The 21,090-nt window shown below is 43.9% G+C and overlaps 1 protein-coding gene and 1 long non-coding RNA gene across 2 annotated transcripts; both read right to left on the bottom strand.

Annotated features, from left to right (window-relative positions):
* Window positions 1–2,740: 2,740 nt before the first annotated feature.
* Window positions 2,741–8,041, bottom strand: LOC134731770 (beta-defensin 103A-like). Its single transcript, XM_063612588.1, is given in 3 exon segments — window positions 2,741–2,886; window positions 3,819–3,886; window positions 8,013–8,041. Coding segments are annotated over 3 exon segments (243 nt in total).
* Window positions 8,042–9,140: 1,099 nt separating this feature from the next.
* LOC134731785 (uncharacterized) lies at window positions 9,141–10,401 on the bottom strand. The gene is made up of 3 exons (XR_010114373.1): window positions 10,328–10,401; window positions 10,039–10,071; window positions 9,141–9,201 (listed from the first exon to the last, which is right to left on the bottom strand). It is a non-coding gene; the product is annotated as an uncharacterized lncRNA (long non-coding RNA).
* Between the last annotated feature and the right edge of the window lie 10,689 nt (window positions 10,402–21,090).

The raw sequence follows: 21,090 nt of genomic DNA, 5'->3' as shown, positions 1-21,090 counted from the left end.
CGCCTTGGCCTCCCAAAGTGCTGGGATTACAGGCATAAGCCACTGTGCCCGCCCTCACACTGCTTTTAAAATTTTCTTTTTATTACTGATTTAAAGTAATTTGATTATGATATGTTTCATGTGGTTTTCTTCGTGTTTGTTCAGCTTGGATGTCTTTGTGTGGTAAATTTGTGTGTTTATAGATTCACCAAATTTGGAAAACAATAGGCCATTCCTTCCTTAGCTCTATCGTCTCTCCCAAAACTTTTTTTTTTATTTAAGATGGAGTCTTGCTCTGTCGTCCAGGCTGGAGTGCAGTGGCGTGATCTCGGCTCACTGCAACCTCTGCCTCCCAGGTTCAAGTGATTCTCCTGCCTCAGCCTCCAGAGTAGCTGGGATTACAGGTGCATGCCACACACCCAGCTAATTTTTGTATTTTTAGTAGAGACGGGGTTTCACCATATTGGCCAGGCTGGTCTTGAACTCCTGACCTTTTGATCCACCCTCCTCAGCCTCTCAAAGTGCTGGGATTACAGGCTTGAGCCACCGCACCTGGCCGTCTAAACACACATAGTTGCTATTTCTGCACAGGTCACTGCTTATTATTTTCCAGGCCTTTTCTCCTCTCTTTGCATTATTTCTTCACTCATTTGTAGTAATATAAACTCGGGTTTACTGATCTTTATTTTGGAATATATACCACAATCCGATTCATAGTATCTTTTACTCAGATGTTTATTTTTAATCTCTGCAAATTCCATTTGTTTATTTATATCTCTCACTCATCATGAACAGTTTTTCTCTTCAACCTTGGACACATTTATAACATTTATAATAGCTCATTTATATCTTTTTTTGCTGATCCTAGTATCCTTGTCATTTTTGGATCTGTTTTTACTGAATGATTTTTCTCTTTGTTATGACCATATTTTCCTGCATAGCAGCTAATATTTATTGGATTCAGTGAGTTATAAAGCACAAATTGTTGAGTGATGGATTTCGCTGATTTTCCTTGAAGAATGTTAGCCTTTATTCTGTCCCACATTTAAGTTTCTTATACATCAGTCTGGTCCTTTCAAGAACGGTTTAGAAAAAAATTTGTTAGAGTAGTTGCAGAACAATTTAATCTAGAGCCAAATAGCACCACTACTAATGTGTTAGTTGCCCAAGGACTCTGCAGTCTTTGCACTTTGCTGGTGGGAATGAAAACTTTTCCAGCCTTTAGTGCTCCTCAAATTGTTATCCAATCCCTTTTGGGTGTTTTTGTTTGCCTCTGGCCTTGTGAAGTCTTACCCCAAGGGTGCTGAAGATTTACCATGTGTCCCTGCCCCCACTGCCAACACTTGAGGGCCTTGCTTCCTTCTAGGTACCCTCTCTCTGCTATTCTGCCCTGGAAGTGGGGATGTCTTGTGCTTCGGGAAGCTTGATTTCAGTCTCTTCAATGCCTCAGGATTGCTGGACTACGTTTGAGTCTTCCTCTGTGTGCTGTGGACTGGACCCTGCTGCTGTAGTGAGCTGGGGGCAATCGAAAGTCTCACTTCATTGGTCTGTTTCACTGCTTATTATCCAATGTCTGAACACAGCTGTCACACCTCTTGACAGGTTCCATTTTGTCTACTGTCAGAAGGAGATTCCCATAGCAGTGAATCCATTTTGGATGGAAAGTGAGGAGCAGTCTCGTCTTTTTGGGTCCTTGAGCCTTTCTTCCTAACAGCCTTGTTGTATTGTCTTTTCTCCATACATAGCGCCATGACTGGGGTCTGGTGTCAGGTTTGAAGGACCACGCACTCCATCTGCTGGAATCCTTCCACATCAACATTGAGAGAGTACTAGATAGTTAAACTGCAGTACCTCCAAATCATTTGAATGATTAATGATACTTCAATCAATAAATCATTTGAATGTACTTCAATTCAATAAATACTTGTTGAGCAGCCTTCATGCTCAGGGCACTTTACAAGCAGTCCAGGAAGAATTAAGACAAACTCCTTGCTTTTAAGGCTCACAAAATCTAATATGGAGATTGGCAATATGTCACTGTACACAATATAAAAGCCAAGCAAGGGCTGTAGATGGAGGACTCAAGTCAGAACCCTGTGATGAACCAGAGGAAAGACTGTAAGCATTTGGGAAATCACCTGTGTTTTTAAGACGGAGATAAAATGTGAGACCGTCCCTGCAGGACAGGTTAAAGTTTAAAGATGAAGTTAGAGGAGTGAGGCAGACATAAGGTCAACCAGAGCAGAGGCATGGGTGAGAGAAAGCAAAGTGAACATCTGAGGAAGAGCCAGTTTCCTTATTTCTCTGAAGACAAAGTTTTTGGAAGGAATTAGGATAGCCCCTGAAAGATGCATGAAAACCTTAGAGATATATTTGGTGGAGAGATGCCATTTGGGGTAGAGGAACTGAAAAAGCCCAAGGCTTGGGTGACATGAAAGCAAAGGGCATATTTCAAGAGAGTGAAGAGTCCAACTTCACTGGGGTATAACGTTCACAAAGGAGGAATAGAATCTGGTAACTCTTAGATAATAAGGTCAGGCTCCCTTCTAGATTTCTCCAGAGATTCTACTTTCTTTGAATGAAAGGTGAGTCCTTAAGACTTTCTGAGTTGCCTGTTTGGAAACAACTACCAAAATAGCCAGATTAAAAAAAAATCAAACTCCTAATTTTTTTTGAAAAAAAATTTAATTTGATTTTACTTTTATAAACTTCAAGAAGGCATTTCCACACTTTACAACAATCTCGTCATGTTTCAGGGTTTTTATTTCTTTCTTCAGCAGCATTTTCAGCCACACATTGAGCACTTGCCAATCTGTTCCTCCTTTGGAAGGCAGCAGAGCACAGCACACCGGCTGCCTCTGACTCTGCAATAATATTTCTGTAATGTGTTTATGATTCCTCCATGACCTGCACTGACAAAATAGCACACATAGAAAGGTTTTAGGAAGGCTTTTGGTACACGTACAAGGCTTCTGGAATTCCTCAAATAACTCATCTGTTGCTTTTCTCGTATTCTTTTCTTTTTCCTTTTTCTATAAAATCGGGAGGAAAATAAATGTATGACTAAAAAACCCATAGACAATGTTTCTAAGGCTGCAGCTCAGCTGTGGACCCACAGTGGCACTGGGGAAGTGGTGTGACCCTGTGACTGCTGCAGGAACAGTGGGGGTGCTGAGGCTGTGGCGTCCTCAGAGGCAGCCCAAACAGTCCACCTCCAACCACTGCACTTAGTAAAACAGGAGCCTGTGCTTCTATTCTCAGTAAATCCATCTTCCCTGCTGTATTACAATTTTATGTCTGATTCATCTCTCATCAGCAGGTATAACAATCTTCCCTTGAAGAGGTGGGGAAAGAGATAGATAGCTTTGGGGAGCAATTTAGTTTCTTAATGATTTTTTTTTTTTTTGAGATGGACTCTCACCCTGTCGCCCAGGCTGGGGTGCAGTGGCGTGATGTCGGCTTACTGCAACCTCTGCCTGCCAGGTTCAAGCAATTCTCTGCCTCAGCCTCCTGAGTAGCTGGGATTACAGGTGCCCGCCACCGTACACAGCTAATTTTTGTATTTTTAGGAAAGACAGGGTTTCACCATCTTGGCCAACCTGGTCTTGAACTCCTGACCTCGTATTCCACCCACCTCGGCCTCCCAAAGTGTTGGGATTACAGGCATGAGCCACCGCACCTGGCCTCTTAATGATTCTTGCCTGAAAAAAAAATGGTGATGCCTAGTTCCCATACAACAAACCTGCTTGGTCTAAAGCACTCTGAAGGATGGAGAAATACTGACTCTGAATTACATATTCTCAATTAGCTCAATCCTTCGATTTCCCAGCCCATCTTACATGGAACAGGCATCAAAAACAGGAAGAGTAAAGCAAACAGAAGATAATGGATCCTCACAGCTGCCAGGCTTCACCCCACGCTGAGACTGGATGGGAAGATGTGCTTGGTCACTTTATAAAGGTTCCAGCCATGGCTGCAATTCTTGTCATGTTACAGTGATGACACCATGACATGTTTCCTGATGCCTCATACCAATGCCTCTCACCATGCAGAACACACCCACTCACTCAGTTAATTAGGAACCCAATGGTAAGGCAGAGCTCCCTTTGGATGTGTGGCTGTCCCGGTGCTCTCTGGGCTCCAGGGGCTTCTCTGGTTGTGGGTTGGATTGGGTTGTGACTACGGATAGGGCTGGTGTGGGCAAGAATGCCCCCTTTGAGGAGTAGTCTCAGGGCATGTGGCCGGGGGCTAACTTGTCCGTACTTTGCTACTTTGGAGACTTTTTCCTCTTCCTAAAATGCTGGGAGAGTCTAAGACCCTCCTGGGGACCAAATAAATCCAGCCCTGGACATATTCAATATCTAGCAATAGGACTGGCTTTTTGGTAGTGAGGTAAGGGAGGAAAATGGGCTACATTCAAGGTTAGCTGACGGCCTGGCTCTTGGCCTATGATGGGGTGTTATAATTTGAGTGAAACGTGTCTCATTCTTTCATTTTTATTTTCTTTTTGAGAGACAGAGTCTCACTTTGTTGTGCAGGCTGGAGTGCAGTGGCATGATTACAGCTCACAGCAGCTTGAGCTGTCAGGCTCAAGAGGTCCTCCCACTTCAGCCCCCTGAATAGCTGGGACCACAAATGCATGCCTCCACACATGGTTAAATTTTAAATTTGCTGTAGAAAATAAAGTGGGGTCTATGCTGCCCAGAATGGTTTTGAGCCCAGATGTGAACTCCTGGGCTCAAGCAATCCTCCTGCTTCAGCCTCCTAAATTGCTGGGATTACTGGTATGAGCCACTGTGTGTGGCCCATGTCAGATTCTTCATCATTGTCTAAAACCTACCAAATTTATGAGTAAAGATGGTGTTTAATTTTACTTCATCAGAGAAAGGGGATGCTGGGATGATAGATTTAATAGACTGGCATCTCCTGCTGGTCAATGACTGTCCCTGTGCAAAAAAGGGGCTTCAGAATAGACATTTAAGACCTCAAGTTACTCTTGACTCAGGAGCATTCAAGGCAGTCCAGGGGCCAGATGATTTCCCCTGGATATAGATTCAATGTTTAGAGGGAAAATGCTAAAAAAGAAAAAAAAAAAACAGCTATTAAATTTAAATGTTCAGGAATCCAATGGATGGGTTGTATTTGGTTGACTATCAATTGGGAGCTAAGTAAGTCAATGACAATTCAATTGGGAGCTGAAGTCACCGTGATGTCTCCTAGCTGCTACTTCATTTGAATGCAATTATAACGGATCCACTAAGTATCAAGGGTGTGTTAGTTTTGGGAGTGTGTGTTCAGAATTAGGGTGCACCACACCTGTCAGATTCAGTAAGCAAACTCTGAACACATACTATAGGAAGGAACAACAATCATGTTTTCAGTGTAGGTGAGGGTGAAGTGGATGAGATATCAAGAGGGACCAGTCTTGGTTTTTTCTCTCCAGAAGCTCCATGTAGGGCCAGGTAGATGGGCAGACAGTCAGATGATAAATTTAGGATGGATTATAATGGTAGTCATAGGAAGAGTTCAAGCACAGGGCTGCAGAAATGTAGAAGAAAGATAACTCATCATAACTTGAAGATAACTCTCTGAGCCAAGAGTGGAGATCAATCAGCAGATTTAAGACTTTAGATATGTAGATGCTTCTTTTTAAAATCTAACTTTCCTCTTAAGTTCATGATTTGAGACAAAGCAATTGGAGATATTCATAAATGGGGGAAGGAGGTGAGTGTGGGTGGGATGGGTGCTGACTTCACAGTCTTACTATGTCAGAGATAACGATGGCATTGGGTGTTGTAGAGGATTAGCACCAGCTCTCAGCCTGGAGTGCAGATAGTCAGACACTGGAGATGACTTGCTTTTCCACATGGAGAATAGACTTCCACAGGTGAACCCCTGGTCTAACCTGTTCCTTCACAGACTGGGAGGCATTTTTATGACAACACCACTATTTCATGAAGGTTCCTTGGGTAGGAAAAAGCGCCCCTTTTTCTTGTCAACTAATTTGGGTCCTGGAATCGGAGATTGGGCTGTGACAATCAGCCTTTTCAACATTGGACATACTCCTCATTCACAAAATCAGTTTTGGGGGGGACTTATGTGTTTTAAGAAAATTATAAAAGTAATGCATTTTTATGGTGAAATTTCAAACAATAGAAGAGAGAGACTGTGTAATTTACTTCTCTACTCCAGGGAGCCATGATAACTCTGAGTTGCCCTCTTTTTAATCTCTTTATAATCCTTTTTATGTCGTAAATACTTTTAGCCTCTCAAATGATAACAATTACACATGTACTGTCTAATAGTTGGGTGAATAGATTCATGTGTCTGTAGCCTTACAGCATTAACAAGAGCTGAGTCTTGTCACTCCCTGCCCCTGGGCTCTGAGTCACAGCACTTGGAACTACAGATCCTGCAAATTTTTATACCCATGTGCTTGGTTTCCTTGTAGCTCTCACAGCCAGCATTTCTACAATTTTGATTAGGTTGAGTGAGGAAGAGAAACTTTAGTTATTTATCACCTTTGTTCATGTCAGACTTTCCTTTAATTATTAGTTTTTAAATCCTGTTCTTAAAATGTGGAGCAGAGATGTGATTGGTCCAAGTTTTTGGCTTAAGGACAGAGCTATGTGGAAGACAAACACCAGGTCTGAAGTGAGGTCTCACTGGGCTATCGCTCACCCTACCATGTATGGCATGGGCTTACCTGAATGAATTACCTAAGCTCTGTGAGCATCTGTAACTCAGCAACAAAGCAGAGAGAGCAGTACATTTCCTGTTTAGGTCACAGTGAAAGCCCTATGAGTTAATGGTGTCAAATTGACTTGTACATTGTAAATTACCATGTGACCCATGTATCACCCAAGTATCACCCACGTGACCCTCGGTTAACAATATCAAGACTCTGGCATGAGTTCCCAGCACGGGAATCCAGGGTGTCAACTCTTCTTCATCTTAACATAGTCTAAGATGAAGGTTGGCTCAGCCATTCCCCTTTGCAGCCATTAATCTTGTCACAACCACCATTATATAAGTTCTACAAATAAAGGCAGACATTTTTCTAATTTTATAGATGAGGACACTGACGCTCAGAGAGGTTCAGTGACATGCTGCAGTGAATGGCAGCATTGTGACCTGAAGCCAGCATGGCCAGTCATTCCTCTATGTGCTCTCAGAGCCATCCCTTGCCTGCTGGTGGTCTACACTCATGTGTAGTGGTCTATACTTAGCTGTGTACCCTTTTCCATCAGCCCATTGTCCCTAAACTCATTGCATCCTAGCATCTCAAGAAATCCGTCCAAACTACTCTTCCTAAGTTCAGCCAAGCCTTTTACATCCCCAGCTCAATGAGTTTTTTGTCTGTAATCTTCCAACCTGACCACTTTGCAATATGTGCCTTGTAAGGCCACTTTCAGAAACCTATTCCTCCATTTCAATTCAACGTCCAGAGAACTTCATGGACATCTGCACTGTATTAGGGTTTTAGGACCTGGTGCTGTGCAGGAAAGAAAGATAAACAGTATTTACTCTCTAGTCTCTGAATTTTCACTATTTCCCAGTCTAATGGAAAAAGATGCAAGCTGACAGTAACACGATATAACAGATATCCGCTTTCCATTTTCTCCTCCTATCCTTCCCATTACTGCCTTTGAATCTTCATGGAACTTTTCTTCCTTCTCCTGTCCCTGAATTCCCCAAAAGGGAGCATCTTCAAAAATTTAACATTTTCATGGCCATCATAATGATGATGATGATAATGATCCTCCTCCTCACGATCATCATCACGTCATCGTAACAGATTTATTGAGCACATATTATGTTCTAGACACTGTGCTAAGCAATTTACTTGCATTTATTTCATTTGAATCATGCAGTAATTTAGTAATGTTGATACACGTATCTGCATTTCAGAAGTGGGGAAAGGCCAGTTGATGCTCCCATGCTCCTAACTGTATTCCAGATGCTTACTCGTGGGCCTCTGCTGGCTTCATACAATCTTTGGGATGTGGTTATCTATGCCTGCATGTGGCTACCTTCCATCTTCATCTCTAGTCTGGACCATTTCCCCAATGTTCTCAACCAATCTTTACATCACTTGAAGATCTTTACCATCTTGACAACATTAATACCTTGTACCTCTTCTCTTTTTCTGTAAATATCAACTTCACTCTCCAAATTGCTTGGTGATAGAGGCTGGAAACTAGATTCTTTCTGACTCTTCTTTTTTTTTTTTTTTTTTTTTTTTGAGACAGAATCTCACCCTGTCTCCCAGGCAGGAGTGAAGTGGCACAATCTTGGCTCACTGCAACCTTCACCTCTCGGGTTCAAGCGTTTCTTCCACCTCAGCCTCCCAAATAGCTGGGACTAAAAGTTTGTGCCACCATGCCCAGCTAATTTTTGTATTTTTAGTAGAGACAGTGTTTCACCATGTTTGCCAGGCTGGTCTTGAACTCCTGACATCCAGGGACCTGCCCTCCTTGGGCTCCCAAACTACTGGGTTTACAGGCATGAGTCACCATGCCTGGCCAGGCATCAGCCAATTTTTCTACAAAGTAGTTTGCATAATTTTCAGAGACCAACCCAAATACCAGCTCCTCATCATCCCAATCACCCCAGTTGAAAGTGATCCCTCCCTCCTCTGCAGTTCTGCAGAGCACATTTTGCATAACACTTGGAGCTTCTACCAAGTTCCATAATGAATGCCATATACTATTTGTGAACATTTCTTATTATCTTTAGTAGATGGTATCTTTTCATTTATGTCCTTATGTTAATGAGAAAGTATATACTCAAGTCTTATGTTGCTTTCACCCTTTAGATCATAAGGATTATTTTCAAATCCTAGAGTATCTCCTAGGATGCTCAGGATGAATATCACAAAGAAGAAATAATTCCAGAAGAGCAAGGAAATAGGGAGAGAACACTAGCAGCTAATGCAAAGACAACAAACGATTTACAACATGAGAACAATCTGAACACACTTATGGTTTAACAAAACATAAGTAAATTCGTGAGATACTGAGTGTGGCAGGCAGCCACTGCAATGGCCCCCAGTAACCCTTGCCTTTAGGAATGCTGATATCGTGCTTTAGTGCAAATATGATATGGAGGGTGGGGCAGAGGCTTATAAGACTGAAGGCCAGAAGACCAAGAGCTGAACTCAGGGCTGCTGTGTTTCAGATGCCAGTGGGAGAAAGAGGCAGACCTGAGTGCCAGAGCCATCTAGAAGAAGGCATCAAGAGTTAATACAATGGTAGAACATGAGAGAAGGAATTAAGAGAAGAGGCAGGCTAGGGATACTGTTCAGGGGACAGGGTAGGTGGCAGTCCCATTAACTAGAATTAAAGTGGTGATACCAGCAGGCACTGAGGGAGACATGCTATGGAGAGAGAGCCAGGCTTAACATATGTCATCTTTTTTAAACAGGCTCAAACTAGTTTAGGAATCTATAGGCTTAGCAGTGATGTGGGGTTGCATGCCTTTCCCAGAGTTTCTAAAATCATGCCTGACAAGATGGGGGCTGACTCTCCTAAGTCCTATGGGCAAAATCAAGGAGGGGTAAGTGTATGAGAAATTCATGTAGGGCTACCCTAAAGACATTTTTCTACCCATTTGGCAGCAATATTTTCACCACAAATAGAATTAAGTGCATAATAGTGTCTCACCTTCTGTTTACACTGTGATACTCCAACCTGGTTCTTTCTATTTAATCATAGCTCTGTCCCAGTGAAAACACACCCTATACTACCTCTGGCCACCAGCCTACACAGTTCTGCTGGCTGCTTCCTCAGGGAGGACTTTTAGGGTACAGGTGGCTCTTACAAAACAATCATGAGGTCAACTCATCAATGGGCTGCCAGCTGAGGTGGGGAAGTGATGCATCCAAGGCAAAAGGTTTGACCCAGGGGACTTTTTTGTTAAAACAGGTCATCTGCCACTATCCTTTCTTCAGAACTGGTAATTGAAATGAACCTATTGACTGATGTGGTAATAGGCCATGGATGACTATTAAATGATTTGCACATGGTGGCTGGTATCTATGGAGCTGTTAATATGTACCTGGCATGGCAGTTGGTGCTTTAATGCATTTCTCTGACAGAAAAAGGCATAAAGTAGGTATCAAAATTTTTACTTAAGGATAAGGAAGAGGCACAGTGGCTCACACCTGTAATCCTAACACTTTGGGAGGTCAAGGTGGGTGGATCACCTGAGGTCAGGGGTTTGAGAGCAGCCTGGCAAACATGGTGAAACCCTGTGTCTACTGAAAATACAAAAATTAGCTAGAAGTGGCGGTGGGCACCTGTAATCTTAGCTACTTGGGAGGCTGAGGCAGAAAAGTTGCTTGAACCTGGGAGGTGGAGGTTGCAGTGGACCGAGATCACGCCATTGCACTCCAGCCTGGGTGACAGCAAAACTCTGTTTCAAAAAAAAAAAAAAAAAAAAAAACAGATTAGGAAACTAAGGCTAAGATAAATGAAATAACTTTCTAAAATTTGAAGCCCAGGACCATCAGGCTCACAGATTATGCTAACTACTTGCTTTATTATTCAGGTTATTGTAGTTATATTTTATATCCACGTTTCTGTCAAAGGTTTTCGGTGTGGGGTTTCCCAGTGGAAAGGTAAATGATTATATGTGGTGGAGAATAAATGAGAGAGGGCTTGGGGAATGGAAGCCACACCTCACCCAGTTGGCTCAGACTACAGGGCTACTCCTGTTTTGAGAATGTCCAGCTAACTGCCTTATAAAATTACATGGCATTGTATTTATGGTGCTAGAGCACCAAGAAAAATTCAAAAAAATGATGCATTTGACATCTCTGACTCAATCTCCTCTTCCATATTTTTCAAGAGGTTTTATGATTGCCTATATTAGGGGCCAGCATAGCTTTTCTGTAAAGGGCTAGACAGTAAATATTTCTAGGCATTGCTGGCCATGTGGCTTCTGTTGCAAATACTTAATTCTGCAGGTGTAGTACAGAAGCAGTCATAAACAATACATAAACAAATGGGCATGGCTTTGTTCCAATAAAAATTTATTTATAAAACTGGGTGGCAACTGGATTTAGCCTGTAGTCCATAGTTTTCTGACCCCTGGCATAAATTTGTGAGACACTGAGTGTGGCAGGCAGCCTCTATGATGGCTGCCAGGGATCCTGTCTTTGTGAAATGATGTTATTCGTGCTCTGGTGTAAGCCACTCCTTTTGATTACGAGCTGACCTCATTCACTGTTTTCTAATAAATAGATTATAAGTCTGTGAAGCAATAGATTATAACTTAATCTCAGAAGTCATGAGAGTAAGCTATAAAAAGGCTGCGGGTTCAGTTTTGGATGCCTTCTCACTCTTCTTGCTCTTATGGAAGCCAGCTGCCGTGTTTTGAGTTGCCCTATGGAGAGACCTACAAGGCAATGAACTGAGGAGATTCTCTGGCCAACAGCTATGGAGTCGCTAAGGCTCTTAATATACCAGCCCACAGGGAACTAACTCCCTCCAATAACCATGTGAGTGAGTTAGGGAAGTAGATCCTTCCCTGTGTAGGCTTCAGATAAAACTGCAGCCCTGGCTGACAGCTTAACTGCAACTTCATGACTGAGCTTGATCTAGAAGCACCCGGCTGAGCCATGCCTGGTTTCTACAATCCAGAGAATGTGTGAGGTAACAATGTTTCCTGTTTTCATCCACTAAGTTTTGGGATAATTTGTTATGTAGCAATGGATAACTAATATAGTGAGGTATAATGCAAAGAATGGAAGAGATTTAGAGACCTATGTTTCAGTCCCAGTTTTTTTTTTTTACAAATTTACTATGTAAATTTAGGCTAACTGTTGACCAAGTCTAGCCCTTCCATTTTTTATTCTGCCTACAAAAGGGAAAGGAATCATGGATTTCTGAGGTCATTACAGGTCTAAGTCTTCATGGTTCATTGAATTGAGTCAAGCTGATTCCCGCATCTAAACCAGAGTCTTGAATTGGAAACCCATGAGTAAAATATAGTCCATCAACGTATTTTGATATTAGGTGTCAACATTTAAAAAATAAAAATTTTGTATAAAAATCCAGCCTTCTGACTTCTTCAGAAAAATTCAGTGATTAAACCATCAGGGCTCACATTTCTACATGTAACACTAAGATTTATCCAAAAATCTCTTGTCCCATTACATCACAGGTCCCCAACCTCTGGGCCATGGACCAGTACCAGTCCCTGGACTGTTAGGAACCACACCACACAGCATGAGGTGGGTGACAGGCAAGTGAGCAAAGCTTCATCTGTATTTACAGCTGCCCCTCATCACTCGCTTTACCACCTCAGCCCCACCTCCTGTCAGATAAGTGGCAGCATTAGATTCTTATAGGAGTGGGAGCCCTATTGTGAACTGTGTGTGCCAGGGATCTAGGTTGCATGTTTCTTATAAGAATCTAATGCCTGATGATCTGTCACTCTATCCTATCACCCCCAGATAGAGCTCTTTAGTTGCAGGAAAACAAGCTCAGGGCTCCCACTGATTCTACACTATGATGAGTTGTATAATTATTTCACTGTATCTTACAATGTAATAATAAAGTGCACAATAAATGTAATGCACTTGAATCATTCCAAAACCATCTCCCCCACCTTGGTCCATGGAAAAATTGTCTTCTACAAAGCTAGTCCCTGGTGCCAAAAAGGTTGGGGACAGCTTCTTTACATAGAATATGAGTGTTGCAATGCATTGCAGTACCCAATTCCTTACTATCTCTCACTGGCCTGGCTCTGATGGACTTTGGGGAACCACTTGAATGATGCTTGATTTTATTTTGAGATCTTCCCTAAAACAGAGAAATTATGTTCTTTTACCATCAGGTTGTATCTTGGGTCCAGGACACTGGCCAATTTTTAGTTCAATATGGCCTTTGTGAAGTTCTGTGATGTCATAATATCTAGATCCACAAGTCCTGCTGACACAAACTTCAGGGAAATCCCAGATCAGAGCCACGTATTCTTATGTCAGAACATTAGAGCTGTTATGTTCTTCTCTCTCTTCCTCACATCTAGAATACATCTTATCCCTCCATCTTTACAGAAAAAGACACAAAGTCCTACATACACACACACATTTCTAGTTTCACACAATTGTGGTTGGTAAAACATACTTCATATGATGTTAATCTTCTTAAATTTATTAACTTGTTTTGTGGCCTAACATGTTATCTACCCTGGAGAATATTCTACGTGCCCTTGAGAAGAATGTATATTCTGCTGTTGAATAGTATGTTCAGTATACATCTGTCAGCTCCATTTGGTCTTTAGTGTTGTTCAAATCCATTGTTTCTTTATTGTGTTTCTTTCTAGATGACCTATCCAATGTTGAAAGTGGGGTGTTGAAGTCTCTGCTACTACAGAATTGCTGTTACTCCTTTCAGTTCTGTAAATCTTTGCTTTACGTATTTATAATTGTATTATTTTCTTGATGAATTGACCACTTTATCATTATATAATAACTTTATTTGTCTCTTGTTACAGTTTTTGACTTAAAGTCTCTTTTATCTGATGTAGGAACAGCCACTCTTGCTCTTTTTGGTTACCATTTGCATGGAATATTTTTCCCATCCCTTTCCTTTCAGCCTATGTGAGGCCTTCTAGCTAAAGTGAGTCTCTTGTAGACAGCATATAGTTGGACCTTGATTTTTTATACATTCAACCACTTTACATGTTTTGATTAGAAAATTTAATCCATTTACATTCAAAGTGATAGGTAATGACTTACTATTGTCATGTTGTTAATTGTTTTTCTTTAGTGTTTGTAGTTCCTTTGCTTATAAAATCAATGTACTATTTTTTTCTCTTCCTTAATTTCAGATCTCAGAGTATATTTAAGACTATCACATCTTTGAGCAGTTGCCCATTAATTCAACCTCAAAACTTGGCATCTGCTTTAAGTCAAGCTGTGAGTTCCTCATACCATTCTGTGCAATGGCAAACCAAAAATGTGTTTTAGTTTTTCTCCAAAATATATTGAATTCTCTTTATTTGGAGATGGAAGATCATAGCAGTGGAAATCAATACCCTCCTCTTCTCTATTCATCTCTGATATAAGCATGTGCACAGAGGTGGTTTTTGGCATTTATCCATTTTCTGGGGACAGCCTCTTTGCAAAGGAAGTCTTTTTCTCTATTTTTATTTCCATAAAGGCTACTCAGCCAAATAAGTGAGATAGCTGTTTATTTCCCTACCCTTGCATTCTATTTATTCTTTTTTCAAGGTTCCAACTTCTTCTTACCTTTTTATGCTTTTTTCCAGGCAGAAAAAAATATTTAATTTGATCCTAACTTGAAGAATCCAGGCTCAACACCTCCTGAGATACAAAAAGAGGGTGACAGTGTGCCTTAATGGTCCAAGAAGGCATAAGGTGGATCAGGAAAGAAATCAAATGCTACTTTCATGAACAATGAGATCCTAGCTCTTGGGGAAGTGAGAAGCATCTCAGTAATCAGGGAACTATTTCTTTCTTCACTTGGGGTTGAGACTGTACAGTCCTCAGAACCTAACATTTGTCCTGGGGAGATTTACAAATGTTCTAACAGGTTCATGAGCTAAGAAATAAGCTTGTCTGCCCTCACCCTCATAGGCATGCATGGAGACAGCCTGAGGGTTGGACCAGTACCCAGTAGACAAGGCATTTTGGAGAGCTCAGCCCCTCAGGCTTAATGTTCTCTGGAGCTTGGGTGTCACTAGATACCCATGATATTCCTGCTGCTGTTCTCAGTGACTGCTCCAGCCTGTTTAAAAGAAGGGAAAGAGGTGCTGGAACAATAAAGTGGTGTCCTCACTGCTGGCAGGTGGGAGGGAGGTAGTGAAGGAGAGCAGTGAAGCAAGACTGCACTCCCAAGCAGAGAAGGAGGGTGAATGAAGGAGGAGGACAACTTGGGGTCAAGAGACTGAGGCTGGAACATGTAAGAGCCCACTGGCCTTTTAAAGGACCTAAGCAAAGAAACTTCCCTTTTGGAATCTGGGAAAAGCATAAATTTTCCAGACTTTAATTTGTTGCCCTTCTTATATGAAATCACCAGAAACTTTGGTAAAATGTTCTGTTTGTACTGCATAGGTCTCATACAAAAGTGTGAGGGAGTTTGAAGGAACTTGTGGTCAGGGGAGGGTCACTGTGGTCCACGGCAACCCTCCTGTGAGCTCCTGGAGAGAGGGCATCACCTTTTACATGGAGGTGACCACAGCAGAAGACCATGACCCGCAGCAGGGCCTCAGTTCCGGGCAATGCTCACAACACATAGGAGGACTCAGAAACACTTTGCTCAGGAAGAACCACAACTCAGTGCTTCAAGCAATGGTTCTGAGCTCTGGACGCAGAATGAGCACAATGAGGTATCTTAATAGAAACAGCTAAAGATCCACCCCAGACAAGGAAGTCAGGTCACTGTAGGAGGTGCCTTGGCGTAATATTTACTTTTCAAAATCAGCCGAGATGGGGCTGAGAACCACAGGATTAGAGGAAGATGACTCCTTAAGGATGAGGACGCTCATCTGGCTTAGAGACACAACCTGGCCTGTAGCTGATACCGTCTACACCTCAAGCTCCTGCCTGTAACAACAACTCAGGGATAACGCTAAACTCAAATGTGAAGCTTTTCCAGTTCCTTTGGTTTTGCTCACCTGTGACGTGCACCACACCTAGCATCAAACATCGCAGCTGAATATTCAGTCCTTTGAGTCGCCGTGACTCTCTGCCATCAGCTGGTCAGGCAGATGTGAATTCCAGGAAGCCTGAGGCTGGTGCATCTCCCTGCCGGGAACGGACCTAGCCCCTGCCCTGTCTCGTGGTGTGAATGTGCATTCCTGGTGCTGAGATTGCCCGGCCACCTTTACTCCCAGTCATGCTAGAGTCTGCCAGGCTTTCCTCACCTGGAGGAGGACACATGAGTCTTGTGGGAGGAATTGGATAGACACACACCCCCTTTAGAGGAAGAAGGATGGAGAAACACAGTGATGCCAAAATGCTGCCTTCCAAGACTTCTTCAGCTGTAGCAACTTTCCCCACTTCCAGGCACTACCACATGCCTGGTCAATCCTACAGAGAGGCTGAGAGTCTCTTTATCACCTGGTCCCCCTGTTGCTGCCCCTCTACCCGGCCTTGCAGCTGATGCTTCCCTCCATGGGCTCCCCCACCCAGGATCTAGGTGCTGAGTCAACTGGGAGGCAGGAAGGGAGGACAGAGTCCCTTTGACTCTCCCCACATTCTGGTGGGGCTGATCTGTCACTCTTCCGGGTGCCAGCCACTGGGCTAGTCCTTAACTTCCTTCCTTCATTTCTTCCTTCCTTCCTCCCACTTTCATTCCTCCCTCCGTTTCCTCCTTCTTTCCACAAACATAGGCATTGAGCTAAATATTCAGGAAAATAAATGGTGCACAGGTCACAGGCTCTGGGTGGCACAGGAGTCTGTAGAGGACAGCAGACACAGGAGGCAGTTGCATGGTGACAGACTCCAGCTCCAGGTGGGCCCAGCAGTGGAGGAGTCACAGGAGGGGCAGCCAGCCACATTTGGGCCTGAGCGTCAGCTTCCCAGAGAAAGTGTAGTCAGAGCTGCAACTTAAAGGGTGAAAAGGGAAATGTGAGCAACGCCCCAGGTGTAGGAACCAGAGGGTACAAAACCGGAAAATAAAAAAGCACGTGAGTTCAGGAATTTAAAATACCTTGGGGCTGGAAGTGGTGGCTCAACACCTAAAAACACTGGCAGTGTGCAATGGTGCATGCCTGTGGTCCCAGGTATTTGGGAGGCTGAGGCAGGAGGAGCACTTGAGCCCAGGATGTGGAGGCTGTAATAAGCGGTAATAGTGCCACTGCACTCCAGCCTGGGCAACAGAGTGAGACCCTGTTTCAAAAAACAACAACAAGAAAAAATACTTTGTGCTGGTTGGAGATGAAAAAAGTAGCAGTTCTGGCTAGGGAGTTTAGCAGGGGCTTCTTTACAAGGGGTCTTGGGGACCTTATTGGGAAGTGTGGGGCTAACCAGGAGGACAGTGAGCAGCTTGTGATGGGGTTTAGGCAGTCAATGCGGGGGTCAGACTAGGCTTCAGGAAAGTCAGCCTGTTACCTAGGGAGGCCTGGGAGCACCAGGCTCAGCGTCAGGGAGGCTCCTGAGCTCCTTCCTGTCTGGTGCTCATCGCCCCTTTACGGGCCACCTGGCTTTGGTTGTGATGTCTCCGTCTTGCTTTTAGACAAAAACCAGTTGCTGAATCCATGCCCAGGGCCTGGGACCTGGCTTTGCTCTCTGCTGGCCTCCCTGTGCTTGCTCATCGAGTCTTTCCCACTTGTCATTTTCAGCTTCCATGCTGTACCCAGGATCCCACCATAGGAAGGAAGCCAGTTCACTCGGCTACATTGAGTTTATGCTTCTCTGTTGCTTTTCTGCACCATGCAGACTCATTTGGGGACTAGGGGAGCCTGCTGTAGTGATGGGTCTCATGCCTGAGCCTGACCCTTCTCTCTCCCTGCAGCCCTGCATTGGAGTCCCGGGATATGAGAAGCTGGCAATTCAAGGCCTGACAGCAGGCTTAAGCCAGTGTCTAGAGGTATAGAACTGTGCCTCTAGTTCCGTTTATTTTTTAGAGTAGGAAATATGAACAATGGATTCAAACTTCTCCTTGGAAATTCAAATGACAAGAGGAGAAGCCTGCTATGCTAACATGGATCAAAGGGATGGAGACTTTTGAATGTAAAATCATCCACCAGCTTCTCCCAATACCCACTGCTCAGACAGACACAAATCTCCCTTATTCCAGGACCATCTTGCCAGGCTCCTGTCTGCTTCCGTTCTCCTGAGACAGGGCAGCGGTCCCTTGTCTCTTAATCTTGAGGTGAGTTCTGAAATACCTTGAGACGGCTTCCCAGAGCAGCATGGAGCAAAGCCCACAAGTCATTTTCCACCTTGCCCAAATCCAGGAATACATGCATTTGGCAGAAACCCCAAACTCCTTTCACACATTCCCACCACAGCGAGAACAGGAGACTCTGCCCCTTTCTTCCACTTTACCAGCTGTGTGCTTTTGGGCAAGTTTCTTAACTTGGGTGAGTTTCCACTTCTTCATGTCCAAGTAATAATAACCACTTCATTGCAGATCAAGTGCAAAATATGAAAAGCAATTCTTAACGCATGGTCTTCTGTTAACCTTGCTATGACCAGGGTAGTTGTCACAAGCAATATTTATTAAGAGAGGGAGAGCTAGAAGTGACATTGTGGGTGAATAGCATGTTTCCTATATTTGATGGCATAGGAACCATGTGGCATAAGGGAAAGTGCCCCAGGTTGGGGGCCCATCTGGGTCCACCATTGACTTGCTCCGTGCAGACATGCCTCTTGAACCTCAGAATAGACATAGTAAAAGTCTGCTGACTCCCAGCTGTGTGGCTCTGGGTAAGTGACTTCACATTTTTGAGTCTTAAGTATCTCATCTGCAGTGTAGACAAATTCATGCCACTCCGTAGATGACCTGGGATCAACGCATGGGCAGTGCTCGTCATAGAAGCTGGAGTGGGGAAAGCATTCAGTAAGCTCCAAGGAGCTGGGAGAGGTGGTGTTGCTAGGTCTACCTGCAGGAGGTGCTTGGGCCCCTGGGAGTTTAGCAGTGGAGTTCTTCTATACCTGTATTCTGGACAGATCTGATCTGAGCTCTGCATCTGCCTGGGCCTTGTCTCTACCGGTGCTTGTGTCCCCTCCCAGGGGCCTTCCTCTGGGTAACCACAGTGACCACCAAGACCTTGCTGGCCTGTTTATGGGGTGGGCTACTCCTTTGTGTGCATCCTCAGATTTAGGCAGGACAGGCACATGTTTACCTGCAGGTGAGACCTGTGACCAAGCTTCCAGTGGAGTCACCTGTAGGTGATCTAACACACACGTGGCATCCCATAGGGAGGAATCCTGGAAACAGCTTGAACCTCTGGCATCCCACCATCCAGAAGACCATCAGGAGTTTAGAGATGCCATTTATGGTCTTCTGAGTGTGGCAGACCCTTGCTTCTCCCCAGAGTGAGAGAGGAAGCCGAGGACCTTGGGTGAATTTCTTTTATAATTTTGGGTGAATTTCTTAAAGTCCAGGTGTCCTTGGCTGAGAAATGGTAGACTAGGTTCATTCCAAGCAGATTACATTATTTGTGTGCATAGCGGGGGATGTGGAAGGCAATTCCAAGAGAGGAATTTTAGTATTCTGAGTTATTGCAGTGTTATTGTTAAAGCACATAGCCTATGGCCCTGCAAGAGTAGTATTTTGAAAGGTTTCCTTCTTTGTTTTGTTAAAAATCCATCTTATCTTTTTATTGTTGCAGTATCTTAGCAGACAGCCATTTTCAGGTGGTCGATAATCAGCCTGGGAGAGATAGGCTGCCTGTCTCTGCCTCATGTGAGGAAGGAAAGGGGCTTGGAGGAGTTTCAGTGGCATGGACCTGCTCATCTTCCCCAGCACAGCGTTGTCATGGGGGTGGGATTTGGAGGTAATAAATCACCTTCGGAGATGGGTGGCAGGACAAGAGCCTCACCTTTCTGTGATGATTATTCGCATTCAAGGATCCCAAGAGGTGGCGGGACAGGCCTGACTGCCTTGATCTGAAGAGCCCAGACCAACTCTAAAAGGTTTAGACATTGAGCTTATGTGGGAGATTGGCTCACGCATGGGTGGTTTAAAAATCCATTCTGGGCTGGGCGTGGTGGGTGACGCCTGTAATCCCAGCACTTTGGGAGGCCAAGGAGGGTGGATCACCTGAGGTCAGGAGTTTGAGACCAGCTGGCCAACATGGCAAAACCCTGTCTCTACTAAAAATAGAAAAATTAGCCAAGTGCAGTGGTGCACAACTGTTAATTCCAGCTACTTGAGAAGGCTGAGGCAGGAGTACCACTTGAAACTGGGAGGCGGAGGTTGCAGTGAGCTGAGATCGCACCATTGCACTCCAGCCTGGGTGACAGAGTGAGACTCAGTCTCAAAAAACAAACAAACAAAAAATCCATTCTGGCTATAATTGCATAGTGAGACACTATGTGTAAATGTGTACATGTATCTGCATGTGTGTAGTTTAGTCACTAAATTACTCCACCTGTATGACGTTAAAATACAATATGTACTCTTTCCAGGTTGACAACAATCTGAAATCACATTTGCTGTGTCTTATTTGAATCAAGAAGATTCAAATATTAGATAATGAAATGAATCACCTGTACAGTCCCAATACTGTATGATTCACAGGGAATTTCATGCATCCTTTGTTTTCAGAATCAAAGAGCACACAACGTGTGTTCAAATTACCAAGGAAGGGCCAAAGCTCAGTGAGGTCAAGGACGGCAGACATAGGACAAGGACGCAGGCATTTTCATTCCTAGTTCAGAGCTTTTTCCAGGATGCCATTAGGCTCATTGGCGCATGGCTTTATTTAATGACATCCTGGGTCCCTTTTCTGTCTATGATTCCATGAGGGAGGGACAGAGGGTGCACATGTCATGCTGTCAGAGGCAGACGCTCAGTGTGGAGACTCGGGGGCCAGGGGGCTCTTCACTTCTCCAGCCCCCACACGTCGAACCTCCCTGTTAGCTCTGCCACCTCCCGTGGGGTAAGTGTTAAGCCCCTGAAAATGAAGGGGTTACAAGTTCTGTTATGAGGCCCTATAATAAAGGAGAGCTAATAAAGGCTTCGCCCCACCTTCTGATCGGATTTTAGAGGCAAGTACCCCAATGGGAGGGGGAGTGGCTGGAATGAGGAGAGGAAAAAGGCGGTGAAACCAGGGAATCGTGAGAGATGACAGGGATGCGGGCTTCAGGCTGTGACTAGGATGTGGCCGCGGTCACGGTGGGATTTCCCGGCATCCTCTGCTGAAATCTGCCCCAGAGCTTGGATTAAAAAGGACAGTAGTGGTGCACTGAAGAAGACCAGTGTTTGAGGCTTAGGTTAATTCACTTATTCCTCCCTCTAGTTCATATTTATTATTCTTCACTGGTTACTAAAGATGTAAATACGAGTATTTATGAGTACCAGGCCCTGTCCTTGAGGAGCTCAAGGTCTAGTGGGAGGACTATAAATATGTAAATAAATGATGGCAACATAGTGACAAGACCCTATGATAGGATGCGCCAAAGTG

This window comes from Symphalangus syndactylus, chromosome 11, assembly GCF_028878055.3.
Source record: "Symphalangus syndactylus isolate Jambi chromosome 11, NHGRI_mSymSyn1-v2.1_pri, whole genome shotgun sequence".
Lineage (NCBI taxonomy): Eukaryota > Metazoa > Chordata > Mammalia > Primates > Hylobatidae > Symphalangus > Symphalangus syndactylus.
Note: the sequence above shows the minus strand (reverse complement) of the source record. Positions and strands in the feature narration are given on the sequence as shown.